Genomic DNA, 14,115 nt, shown 5'->3' with positions numbered 1-14,115 from the left:
TACCAATTCAGACACTGTGTCAGAAAACAGCAGAAATAAAGACTTGTGTTTCACTACAAGTGCGGCTGTTGTCTCCCCTCTTTTTTTCAAGAGGAATTACACTTCAAGCCCATCGCTTTGCTGCTTCACTTTCCTCCCCAAGAACTGTTTTTCCCAACATCCATGTCAGTTAGTGGCATGTTAGACAAATCAAACCTAAAGACAGAGCTGCCTTGTGATTCTGTTTTGTTAAAGAGAAAACTATGATAAACAAGAACAAGAACAACAGCGCTAGCAGCATAACATATTCGAGGCAACATGGCAACCGATGTTCTCCACTCCAGCACATCAGAGGCGCCCCTGCTTCAGTCGCCCTAAAGGTACCCGTTTACAAAGTGATAGGGCTTAGGGTTTTTAACTCGGGGCGAGAAGCTGATTTGAAACCCCCTCCGCTGCCAAGCGCATGGACGGCTGCTGATTAGAGGAGGGTTGGCAGCAGTGGGCAGATGCCAGGCGGGGAGAAAGACGACGGCCTGTCGCCAGTCTGCCACCCAACCCCGCGTCCCCGCGGTTGCACCCTCCCCTGCTGACCCCTCCCCCGTTGAACACACACACAAAAAAGACCAAAGACATTTCCGTAACCAGCCCAAGGGGGGATGGGATGGTTATAGTAGCTTTGTATTATAATGTAACAAATATGACATTTTTTTTATCACACACAAACAACAAATTTACAACAACTTTCTGTCTTTCTGCAGATGATCTGAAGAGTTTTGGGGAGTTGTTTTGATCATACAAAGTGGACAATGAATCTGCTTAGCTAACTTGCTGGTACAATAGAGGATCACACTAGAGCTCTTCTGCTCCTCTCTGCATGCCCACGCACCTACATGAGTACACAAACACACATGCACTCTACTTGGTGCAAGAGTGTTCCCCTAGAAGCCCACAGAGGGTAAAACATGAGGTGGTTTCTGGTGTCTCAGAGTAAATGCTTATCTTTAAAGAGCATGTGTTGTTTCAGTTGATGCAAATTTTGTAATAAGATATAATTTATACAACATTTTACTGAATAGAAACCCACAAAAAGAGGCTGAAGATAGATTAGAAAACAATAGAAATAAGCGAAAGGTAGAAAAACCTTAATACACTGTTCCAATAAGTCACGGTGACGTTACAGTGAACAATAACCAGGTTCAGGCTTTAATCATACTGCTTTATTCCAGACCATATTGATTTATTCCAGGTCGATATGACTACATAACTACTCCATTTCTCTGCTACAACACTGCACTGTTAGTCCTGCACCTACAGCCAAGCATATCTAAGAGTGACAGACTGACACACATGCATTCACACATTTACTCCTCTCCAACAATGCCCCTAAACGCACCCACCTAGTTAACCCATCAACCTTAATGCTGCGTTTCAGTGCAATCCAATGACTGTGAAGTTGGAAACATGCAAAGGGTGCACAGCAGATGCACTGCAGAGGTTCAAAAGCGGATGAAAAATCAGAAATCAATATTTATTTAGCCGCATGTGTAATAAACAAAGGGCATGACATCAAAGCTTTCTCCTTTAGATAGTCGATTCTACTCTGGGCCATTTACCTCACCAAAAAGGGTTAGCTGTTAGCAATCATCAGACAATATAATACAAGCAGCTATGCCAGGCCTACATTATTCAGTGCTGAATTCTGTTGGGAACGAATAAATGAAAAATCAATGGCTGTTTCCTTCATTCATGAAGGGTGACATTTTTCATAAAACCGGTGCATCTGGTATGGAGTTAACTGAAGTGAGGAAGGCATATCCATATCGAGTTCTGTTGCTTCACAAATCAGGCAGCAGTACTTCTAATATGTCTATAAGTCACTGCCTTTTAAAAACAAAAAGATTAACTACAACCCCCTCATTCTGTATCATTATTTATACTATTGTTAATTCACACATTTTAAAAAAAGTGTTTCTGAAATTACTTGAAGAAAGCTCATTTTAATTACTTTTTTAAAACTTGATGCTCACAAATGTATTCTTTTCTTCAGATTATCACTCAAATTAAGATTATTAACTCATACTTTAATCCCACAAACTGTAAAAGTCTGTAAAGTAACATCTAATTTATCCATGTCTAAAGTGGCGATAAGGTCATGTGAGAGAGAGGGTATCTGTATGCCTGCCTCTACATCTTTTTCCTTGTTTGCCTCTCTGTCGCTCTGACCTGATGCTCCTCTGTCTCGCTTCATCTGCCTGTCTCTAGACTCTCTATACTGTCTTTATCTGTCTGTCTCTCTGTCTGCCTCGTCTCTCTGCCTGCCTGTCTATCTGTCAATCTCCTCACTATCCCCATCTACTGTATCTCCATCAGGCCGGGACTAAAATATCTGAAGAGCCTGAGCCTGTCTGAAACTGAGACCTGGAATGTACTACTGCAGAGTTCTACACACACACACAAAATTTACACAAATTAACACACCTTGATAGAACTACAGGTGCACTTTAACGAGGAAAATATGCATATGTTCACACAAAAAACAACACTCATACACGTACACACTCCAGTCAGTGTACACTTGTACACATGCAAGAAAAAAAACACTCGCACATTCACAGTGATGGTACAGTACTGATGGTTAGCCTTTGGTCTGTGTCTAGAGGAGACAGTGCCCCCTGGTGTGAGCCAAACAGAACTCCCAGTCAGCCATATCTTGACCCAATCTATAGTGAGAGATCTCATTTACTCCTCTGGGGTTGATTAGTCCTGCCTGAGAGAAACCACCTACATCTTCCTAAAATGTTTAACCAGTTCCTGGATAACAGAACACATAATGGTTAAATAAAAATCATATAGTAAGCACTTAATGCCTAAAATAACGTGCAGAACTCTTAGAGGTTGACAATAATGGGTACTTGTTACACTACAGACACACATTTGTTTAGATAGCCATAGAGAGATGATTTTACTAAGAAGCATTGACAAGTCAAGCTTAAATATAACAATAAACAAGCAAAAAGAAAAGAAACATTTTATTTTCAGTGTAAAATATGTGAGTCCTAATCATGTGTTTTGACACCCATGATTGAAATTTAGGCCAATGAGTTTCATACAAGTAGAAAATAAGCACAACTTAACAATGTATAGTCTATGAAAAAAAAAGACTTTTGATGGATTTATCTACAAAATAAAAACAACAATTGCATATTTTCATGTTGGAAAATGTGCACATCCCTTAACTTTTAGAAACAGTTTCTTTTTTTATTGAAGTATTGAATCCTGTGTGGACACTTGGTGTGCTTTAATACTGCATACCACTTCCATAGTACTGAAAAAAGTAAACGTTTATTTTAATGTCATGAAATTGATGCAAAACTTTCATGTTTCTTCTTGAAATATACGCTATTGCAATGATAACCCCATTATAAATGCAATTAGATCCAGATTTAAGTGCAAGACATTCTAGGATATTTTGTATCAATTACCAGACGAAATGTCTGCTGAATGTACATTTCAATGCATGTATTTAGATGTTATAAATAAATTAATCATTCCTGCAAACAGGCCAGCTGTACTGCACCTATTCAAATAGTAGTGTTGCTGTTTACATCACTGGCAGACCACACTGCAGTGCAGGAACAAGCACCTGATGGATGAATACATTGATTCGGATGAATACTGATGAGGAGGACTGCAAGGCCCTTCTTCTGCCCAACAGTTGCCACCTTGACTGCCCGTTCCAAAAAAACGCTGTCACAGTTTCAGGTTTCCAGCATGCTGTGCTGTATCGCTTGTCTCCAACAGAGGTCATAATGCCTGTAATCACAATAATAAAGGACAAGGCTGTGCCCTGGTTTGCAGGGAGACACGTCCAAACGCGCACACAGAGATACACAACAGTGTAGACAGGTGAGTACCCAAACACTGTGGAGAAATGCAACAGCAAAAAACTGTCAAACTCACATAGCACAATGGCGCGCACACACACGCAGTGCCACACACCCTCAAACACTGTGGTGGTAGTGGGGAGATTGTCCCTCATAAAGCGACAATAACAAACCGCCAACAGCTTTATTATTGCTAATGAACGTCATTGTTATAATAAGGGATGTGCGTATTCGAGGCGCACTAAGTGGAGGAAATTAAGGAGCCGGGTGCTCCTCCCGGAGGCCGGCGCGCGCACTGCCCGAGGAGCGCGTGCACACTTATCTCGCTGTTCGCATACATTCATGGCCGTGTCTGAGCGTGATAGAGCCGGACTGACGAAAAAACCAGCTGCCAGAGGAGAGCACTGTCCATTTTATACTCTCTCTCTCTCTCTCTCTCTCTCTCTCTCTCTCTCTCTCTCTCTCTCTCTCTCTCTCTCTCTCTCTCTCTCTCTCTCCTTTAAGCAGTTGTTGGAGTGCTCGTAAGTTTTGATCGGACACGCACAGGCTTCGTGTTACAATGAACCTGACCTGAGAGAATCAAAATGAATAAAAACATTAAAAATAAATAAAAATAAAATAAAGGTAGAAAAGATAAACAAAACGTTTATCGAAATGTTTATCTTTCTCCCAAAGACAGTCATAAGCATCATGTTTTGTTTTACGAGGAAAATGTTTTTAATGCTACAACGTTCATGGTTTTAAGCTGAACAGGATCCAGTTAAATAGATAAGGAATTAAAAAAGAGAAATTTCTTGGTTCTGACCCACATCAACTTTATACTGTCTTTTATGGAACAAATGCTGAATAAGGAGACTGTAAACCAGTTCATTTGAACGCACAGCCATTTTATTAGTACCAGTACTTCCTCTTTTTTAAGATTTTACTCTGGAAATGTGTTTTAAAATAAAAAAAAACTTAGCTCAACAACTCCTGGAAGATGCCTACTTTTGCAATGTGGGGTCTTGGTTTTGTTCCTCGGCTCCATTTCTGTGAGGCAGAAAGGGGGCGGGGATGGGATATTCAGATGAACCGGAGTGACAGCTCCAGTTTCCCCCAATGCTCTGTGTGTCTGAAACTCCACTGGCTCCTTCCCTGCTAACTCCTCACTTCATAGTGCTGCGTACTAAAAACATCGGACGCTAGGGGATCAAGACGCATGCCACATTACCTCTATGAGGGCACTTTAACTGATCTTTCGGGGTTTTTTTTCCCAGTAAGGGGGCTGTGGAGGGAGGACTTTTCTATTCTCATTGTCTGATGACTGTTTGCACGGCTGATTATTGAGTTGATTGTTTGTTATTTTGGCTCTTGTTGCCCGACGCCCTGCGCGTTTTTTCCTCCCTTTTTGGAATCGGCGACCTATCGCGCGCTCACCAATGTCCTATCCTCAGGGTTACCTCTACCAGCCCCCGGGCTCTCTGGCGCTTTATTCGTGTCCGGCTTACGGGGCCTCGGCTCTGGCTGCCCCGCGGAGCGAAGACTTGGCGAGATCGTCCTCTGGCTCAGCCTTCAGTCCTTACCCCGGATCGGCTGCTTTCTCCGCCTCGGCCGGTGCGGGGTTCTCCAGTCCGCTGTCGTACTCCACAGATCCAGCTGCTGGATTCCCGTCTTACATGGTAAATACCCCATAACATAAACGTGCATAATAGTATGGGAAAAGTAGAGAGGATAAAAAAATGTGTCGACAAGTTTAAGTGTGTTAGTACGCAAAACCTTCCGCTGTCCTTCTCTGACATTCGGCGAGATAATATCGGTGCAAGTTTACGTTTTTGGTTTCATTTATCAGTCTGTAAGATTTGGAACCTCTTCGACTGATCACATCATAAATACACATGTATATTTAGAGGTCTACTCGCCTGGTTCTTGGTGTAAATCTTTGACCCCTTTGGCTTAAATGGGATTTTTGAAGCATGAGCTGCAAATTGCAAAGGCTTGACCAACGCTTAACACTCACTGCGCAGCTAATAATGTAAAACAGAACACCTACCAGGATATTTATTTGAGCCACCAGCTTCTAAGCTGTTGTTTTATGTGTCATAAAAAGAAATTAATATAGCACAAGCCACAACTCTTTCTTCTTCAATAAGTCATTAAAAAACATCGCGGATGGAGCCGCTTCATGACTTTATTGTGAGTTGAATAAACGGAATTTTAACAGGAAAAGCGTGACTCGCAATGCTAATGTCACAGGGCACTTCAAGCGATTGAGGAAAGGTGCATATCAAGTGATTTGCTAATGGGATTTGTAATGCTTCAAAGGGAAGATATGTTAACACATTTTGGCTGTCACAGCAAAACAAAAAAGCAGCAGCTGAGAGAAAATGAGGGACTTATTAGGTGATTACCGAAAATTGAAATTTCCTTTTTATTATCTTTACGGCCATATTAACTGGAGCCCTGTTATTAGTTAATCCGATAATGATCTTAACCATTAGTTAACCATTAGTCCATGCCTTTCTGCGGCCTGCATTTACGCACGGTGTGTTTAGGCTTCCAACGCATCCTATAATTAAAGTCTTTTTGAAACAACTTCATGAGCAGGGCTGACAACTGATCAAAGCATGTTAATTTATAAACGGTATCGATCGTTTATTTTTTAATTAATCTTAACATTTTAACCGACGGAGGTTATCTGGGTTTATTTTACACAAAACTCTGAATAAAAACCTGCCAGTGTGTTTAAACAAACCGACAGATTTCTAAAAGCAACACGCTGTTAGATAATGCAAATTAGCTGTACTTATTTGAAAGCATGTTGGGTGCTCAAAATGTCTCCAAAGTGTATGAAGGGTTTCTATAAATCACTCTAAAGCCACAATAAACTTGCGTTTCCAAACCTCGGTGGTGGAAAAACAACCGCACACCCTTGACTTTTTCTCAACTTTCCCCCAGAGCTCTCCGTATGACGCGCACACGACAGGCATGGCCGGGGCATTAAGTTACCACCCATACGGAAGCCCGGGGTACCCCTACCAGCTCAACGACCCGGCTTACCGCAAAAACGCCACCAGGGACGCCACGGCCACCCTGAAGGCCTGGCTACAGGAGCACAGAAAGAACCCGTACCCGACCAAAGGCGAGAAGATCATGCTGGCCATTATCACTAAGATGACCCTGACGCAAGTCTCCACCTGGTTCGCCAACGCCAGGAGGAGGCTCAAGAAGGAGAACAAGATGACCTGGGCACCCAGGAATAAGAGCGAGGACGAGGACGAGGAGGACGGGGACGGGGAGAGGAAAGAGGTGGAGCGCTCCGAGAAAACGCTGGACAACAGCGAGGCTTCAGCGGAGGATGAAGGTGGGGTATAATCTGGCGACCGAGCCAATGATCCGTTTAACAATTCAGGGGGAGGATGGGGTGAAGAGGAGGGGGTGAGGTGGATGCCTCTTTTTATTTACTGCTCAAGATATTTAGTACCAGAATATTCCGAATAAAAAATAGGCATTTAAAATATTTAAAAAAAATCCCAGCTTAATACCTGGTTTTATTTTTTAAGCTATTGGCTACATTTATTTTTTTTTTAGCTATCATGTTGACTGATCCATTAATCCAAAACGAGGTTATATTGACTTAACACTGAATGTCATTGTGAACATTTACTTTTCTCCCCATGGTTAATGGCAGGTCAAGTCAAAGTGGACACAAATCACAACTATCAACATGAATACAGTTTAAAAAAAATGAAGAAAAATAACCTGCTTCTGTCTGCTGTTGTCATTATTACTGTGACCTTTTACCAGTTCCCATACATTTAACAAATAAGGTGACACAGTGTATTTGAATAATTAACTAAGCTTTTGATTGCATCTAAGTATTCAAACTGTGGAATAAATAACACCTGACTGATTCAACTGGCTTGTTCAGTTTGAATGCACATATGCAAGTTTTATAATTTAATTAATTCCTTTTTTAGAAGTTTTCATTTTTATTTCATTTTAATTATAGACTTTGAGAGGTCTTTTCCATTTTCCTCTTCTCTAGTTTCATGTATTTATTTATTTTAGTTGGCATCTGTCATAAAATCCTTATCTCATTCCTTTATTTTGTAAGTTTATATCTTGTGTTCTCAATGTATCCCAGGCATCAGCTTGCACGTGGACACCCTGACGGACCACTCGTGCTCGGCGGAGTCTGATGGGGAGAAGGTCAGCTGTCGCGTAGGAGGGGAGCTGAGCTCTGACCAAGCCGGCGACAAGTGCGATGAGGACGGTGACGACCAGAACCACGACCCGCGCGCTCAGCTCTCACCCAAAACAGTTACGTCATCGCCTCTCACGGGAGTAGAGGCCCCGGTTCTCGGTCATCACCACCCACATAACCTCCACCACCATCACCACCACCTGCATCACCTCCACCAACTCCATAGAGAGCGCGAGGATTTGGCCCGGAGTCTCGTGAGCAGCACTAATATTACCGCCAGTAAAGCGCCTTCCTGCCTTGACAGCAGACCCTCTACGGGACCCTCTCAGAACCCTACAGTCAAGCCCAAATTGTGGTCACTGGCGGAGATTGCTACCTCGGACCAAAAGCAGCAACATCAGCAACCGGGGCAGCCTGCAGCAGGGCAACCAAATTGCCCCTCCTCCAGCGGTGGCCTCCTTTCTCCCCCCACGCCTTCGACCACTTCCCCGGCTGCCAGCTCCCCCTCCCTCTACTCGGCCCCCTCCATCCTTGGAAGACCTATTTATTACACTTCTCCCTTTTATAGCAATTACACAAACTATGGCAACTTCAGCCCCCTGCAGGGCCAAGGGATCCTGCGCTACACTAATTCATCCGGAGTGAGTCTGGCTGCTGCCGCTGCCGCCGCCGCCGCTGCTGCTGCTGCAAACGAGGGTCTGAGCTCCTCTCAGCAGGCCGTGGAGGCGAGCACAAACCCCAAACACAGGCCTGACTCCCCCCTCGTTAAAAATAACGCGAACCAGATTGTTGTTGTCGAGCAGCAGCAACAACAGCATTTCAGGCCCGCAAATTTAGAAGCAAAGAAAGGTACGTAATAACGTGCGCCTATCGAGTGGTTTTAAGAACTTATTCAATCTGGTGTTGGATCTTAAGGTTACATGTTTTAAGGGGGATCGCGAGTCCACTTGTTTCCAATGCAAACCAACTGGTTCTCAAGGTGTCATTTCCTTGTTTTCCTACAGTCATGCCACAAGAGGATTTGGCTGGTGTTGCCTGTTTTAAATTTTGGAAGAGGTTTTTCAAACGCGATTTTGCATCAGAAACAAGTGGCACCATTTGACACCTTTTGCAGTTTTCAATATGGTTTAAGTTTAATACGATTTAAGGACTAAATGGCTCATTTCGATGGACTTTTACAGCGCAAATGAAAATCGTTTTCAGCGCGGTACATTTTTCTAAAATAATCAGTCCATAATTCTTCTCCTTTTTGTTCATGTTCTTTGCATACTTTAATAGTTTTAAATCTCGTTTTCCAAAACACAGGTTTGGGGGTTTAATGTGAAACAAACTTAAGTAAGGAGTCAGTAAAAAGTTTACTTATACGAATCAGCAGGCTTGAAGACTTGTACATTGCAATATTTACATTAAAGCGGCCCGAATCAGCCCAGCCACGAGCACCTGAACATACACACACAACATAAATGTGAACATGCAGTGGCAGCCTGAGCTGAGAAATGTTGCCATAGCTTTGAGCAGGAATTTCATTTTTAATATTTCCTCTGATGTGCATGTGCGTGTGTGCACAGTGGGCCCCGAATCTTACCTGTCAGGTTTAGGATAATTAAAATCACACAGGGTCAGCCAAAAGCAAACATGAGTTAGTTTGCACCGTGCATTCATCGTGCAACTTCACATCTTCAAATGTCACTGAGGTTGTTGTACACATTCAAAGCTTTGCGCTGAGGATCGCATAGACGTCTCTCTCTCTCTCTCTCTCTCTCTCTCTCTCTCTCTCTCTCTCTCTCTCTCTCTCTCTCTCGCCCCGGTAATTAGGCAGTGGGGATTTTAATAAGCACTTGCAGTTCAGGGCTGCTTTTTTCTAGAGCCAGCCTGCAGTAAACTTTGTGTTTTCTGGGTTTGTGGAGGGAGTTGATCATTTGATCACGTGGGATCTTTATTTCCAGGCTCTGCAGGTAGGGGTCACAATTGCTTTGAGTATAAAGCGAGTAAGGCCACCACCCTTTGGCCTCATGTTTTAACCCCCAAAACCTTTGCTCCAAACCGGATCTAGTGCCACCATCCAGACGGAATAAAAGCTGCTATATCTTCAGCTGCAAACATGGCTGAGACACATCAGAATATGATTATAAGTGTATCATTTCAGCTGATTTTTTTAAATTTTATTTTATCTTTTATTTTATTTTACTTTAGCTCTGATGCGATGTGGAAAAATATTCATGTGCTGGTTTGAAACAGATCTCCCATTATATGTGATTTACATGTTATTTCTCAGGTTCCTATAGTTTGCTTATTTGCCACGGTATATTATTTGGTACATATTTACGTGTGGAAAACATAATTTGGCCTTTCTGTGAAAACGTATTTGTTAAAGGAGGTGTCTTTGGGACGCACAGCGGACGGAGCTGAAGGGAACTTGAGGACTTCAAAGTGGAATAGCCTACATTTGATATTTATTTTTTTAAATGAAGGCGAAATGATGCCTGTAATTTATGCAAGTTGTATTGCAAAACGGGAAACTGACATCGTCTGTTTGTTTTGTAAATATATAAATATATATTAAGGACGGTTTTTATTTGAGACGCATTTGGGAAAAAAAGTTACACAATCTTGTTATCAGGAGAACTTTTACTAATTTATATCTTTGAATGTAAATAAAATAAAAGGCGCTGGTACCGATGTACTGGCGGGCTATGATATTCATTATTCAAAGGAGAAAATATTAAACTGTTTTCCCAACTATCACTTCAATCTTTGGGAGTCATTTTTTATTCATTCCAGACCTTTATTCAACACTGGGGCATTTTTATTTGGATTCATTCAGCTCTCATTGCGCTTTTATTTTGACAGTCACACACAGATGGGAAATGTTTGATGAATCTCGCTTTTCATAAACATTATGAGTTTTCACAGATTGCACAATCCATTCTGTCTAAATGGACCATCATTTTCTTTTAGGGCCTCATTCTGGTCAGAGAGAATCTCTCTCGGTCGCATATTCACGACCTTGATTGGGATAAACGACATACTTATTTCATTTTCTCCCCCTTTTTTCCTGCTCTCAATCCTCGCCCAGGCTGCCGAACATTTATATTTCAGTGTGATTAATACAACCGGGGGACGCATCGGGCATTATGGGCTCCCAGCGGGGCCCGTCCCTGGAGCTTTTTTAGCCTGGTTCAGCATGGGTCAGCCCTGCCTGCTTCATTACGGCACGGCATTGAGCAATCCATAAAAGTCTATCTAAGCATCTGCCAGCTCCAATGGGCTGTGTGATGGGCCCTAATCGGACAGGCTTTCCTTTGCTTTTCATCATGGCGCAGTTATTACTGAGGCTCCAGGACACAGCTGATCAAACCTTTGAGAAAATAAAAGTATGGAGTCAAGAAAACGTGGTGTGAATAATAACAAAAACAACACTAATAACACAATTGTAAAAGGCTCTATTAAGGCTAATTATTTATTTATAAATGAAGGATAACCTCAATTAGCCAAACATTATAATAATAATAATAATAATAATAATAATAATAATAATAATAATAATAATAATAATAATAATAATTACTATTTAATATTAATAATGATAATAAATAATAATAATAGTCATACATACTAATAATATGATGATAATGATGATGATAATAACAACAACAGAATATCGATACTAAAAATGTTGCTTCATTTTGCTGGCAATAACAGTAGTAGCAGATAATAATAATAATAATAATAATAATAATAATAATACACGTTCTTTCTTTTGCTTTACAAACCTTTAAAGATAACATTTTAATGGTTTTTAACTCGAATTGAAGATCTACTGTCACACAGACTACACCTGCGGTCTCAAAAAATGTGCACTCCTCAAAGATCAAATATCTAATATTCTTGTCCTCCAAGAGGAGGCCTCCATCATCGCTCCCAGCCAGACTAAAAGCTAATCCTTCATTTTCCAGTTGAATTTGAGCTTGAGTGTTGTCAAAATCTCATGGGACTTCCCTCACCTTGGTTTTGCTCCTCCTCCTCCTCCTCCTCTTTCTGCCTTGAATCATCAGTAATATTTGGCTGCCACCAGGGATGCAGTGGAGGATAAACCCACCTAAACTCAGTTAACCTGCCGTTTTGGGCGTCTTTGTCATATAAATGTATGGTGTTCTTTTGTAGTGAACAGTGTCACACTGTCAGGGATGTGATGGAAGCAAAGTGAAGAAATGCTTTGAAACTTTTATGGATTTCTATTGGGATCCTGCGTTGTTCTTTGTTTGATTATCACTTCCTGATTCTGTTATTTCACCTTATATCTTTCATTCTTTGGCAGTCAATCACACTGTAGCCCCTGGCTCACTTCTTCCTCTTCAGCCTAAATGCTTTCATTAGGAGATGATTTATTGAAATGCATGCTTTATTCTCAGGTGGGCTCCCCCGAGGACTCAGCACTGTTGTCAAATAGCTCCAGAGGCCCAAAGCACACAGAGGCCCTACCTCTACCTCTCCCTCTCTCCCTCCCTTTCTCTCACCCAATGCTGCACCCTCCAAATGTCAACATTTGTTCTCAATAAAAAGAGTTATTGTTTCTGTTAGAGAAAAAAAATGCTCTGCAACCGGTCGCCTTTGAACACATGAAAAGAAACTTCCACCCCTCGTCTTTGTTTGATTGAGAGCAATGGCAGGTGAAAATGGGAGCAAGGCGTCTACCACACATGACAAACCTCAAGCTGTGCAGGCCGTTATGAAACGATTGTGAATTTATGCCACAATTAGTCACAATTGTGCCAAGGCATTTTCGGCCCTTTTGAAGAGCCTGCTCTTTGCCTCATGTACGGAAAAGTATTTGCAGTCGAAATAACAACAAAAGAAAGGTGCCCTTCAATGCCTGGGTATTGATCCTCAAGGGTGAAACAGGCATTTTACTGTACAGCCCAGTGTACTGTCGTGTATGTAGCCTAGCTAAGCCTGTGCTTTAAAGCAAGGGGAATCATTGAAAATTATCTAGAGATTCTTTAATTCCATGCATTGCATATCAAATACAGTCATAATCCTATCATATAGCTTACGAAAGAGGCTGTGTTCATCCATGCTAAGGACTGGTTGTCATTGGAAGCTAAATTGATGCTATCGCAGGGCTCATAGGCTCTACACAAGCACACACTGGAGAGCAAGTGGACTCATTCCCCTTATCGTTGATCAAATAAGCAGCTCGCATATGCAGATAATTCATGAGCTCTTTGTATCCTTTATCCTGCCATCAACCCTTTCTCCTACAAAATGCTTCAGACATTAATCTCTGACGCACACCTGCGACAGGAAGTTAATGCTGCTGAAGTTTTATTGCAGCAAAATAGGGGTTTATTATGTCTCACAAACAGTTATTGTAACAGTTCATGTGATAGGATGTAAGCAGGACTTGATTTCTTTTTAAACCAAAGGTAGCAGAGGAAGTAAATGTTAATTTGTTGTTTTTACCAAAAAAAAAAAAAGTATTGCAATATTGTTTCCTTTAACGTTTTTTCTCTCTCTCATGCTCTCATGTTAGTCATTGTACCTCCAGCCATTAAACCATAAATGCAATTGGTGCCCGGACCAAGCTGTAAGTAGCACTAATATTCAGGGGCTACTGAGAGACGAAAAAGAGCAGCGTACAAATCAGGTACAGGTGTGTTTAATAACGCACATCAAAGTGGACAGAGGGCTTTAAAACTGAGTCCAGGGTCCTGTCCTCTCATAAAGGTGTCAGGTGAAATGTTCACCACTCTGGATGATCAAGGGAAGTGTGCCGAGCAGGATTTTGACAGACACACACACACTCTCACACACGCACACACTCTGTTTAATTCATACTGATTATTGCATGCTTCTACAACACATGCACACGCAGGTTCATAGACTCGTAGACGCTAATGCTTGTCCACACGAAGGTCTAAACAAGGCCATTAAGAGCTATGACTTCCACTCTTAATTGACAGTTATGTTTAATGCCTGTGGTGAGTAAACACTTCAGAGTAGTAGACTGCACCTTTGGGCTGTAAATCAAACAAAAAGAAAAAAAAAAAACTGGAAGACCGTGTTGGA

At 41.7% G+C, this 14,115-nt stretch overlaps 1 protein-coding gene across 1 annotated transcript; it reads left to right on the top strand.

Annotated features, from left to right (window-relative positions):
• The first annotated feature begins 4,966 nt into the window (after nt 1–4,966).
• Nucleotides 4,967–10,736, top strand: irx2a (iroquois homeobox 2a). The gene is made up of 3 exons (XM_074682616.1): nt 4,967–5,521; nt 6,798–7,203; nt 7,987–10,736. The coding sequence occupies exons 1-3, from the start codon at nt 5,282–5,284 to the stop codon at nt 8,901–8,903; spliced, it is 1,563 nt and encodes a 520-aa protein (XP_074538717.1). The 5' UTR covers nt 4,967–5,281; the 3' UTR covers nt 8,904–10,736.
• Nucleotides 10,737–14,115: the final 3,379 nt, after the last annotated feature.

Source organism: Halichoeres trimaculatus, unplaced genomic scaffold, assembly GCF_033239565.1.
Source record: "Halichoeres trimaculatus isolate MK-OKI-2021-1 unplaced genomic scaffold, fHalTri1.1 fHalTri1_scaffold_12, whole genome shotgun sequence".
Classification (NCBI taxonomy): domain Eukaryota; kingdom Metazoa; phylum Chordata; class Actinopteri; order Labriformes; family Labridae; genus Halichoeres; species Halichoeres trimaculatus.
This window is presented reverse-complemented; position numbering and strand designations above follow the sequence as displayed.

Coding starts and splice junctions, on each gene's coding strand:
- irx2a (XM_074682616.1), top strand. CDS start 5,282: ATGTCCTATCCTCAGGGTTACCTCTACCAGCCCCCGGGCTCTCTGGCG. Junction 5,522..6,797: donor CTGGATTCCCGTCTTACATG/GTAAATACCCCA, acceptor ACTTTCCCCCAG/AGCTCTCCGTATGACGCGCA. Junction 7,204..7,986: donor GGCTTCAGCGGAGGATGAAG/GTGGGGTATAAT, acceptor AATGTATCCCAG/GCATCAGCTTGCACGTGGAC.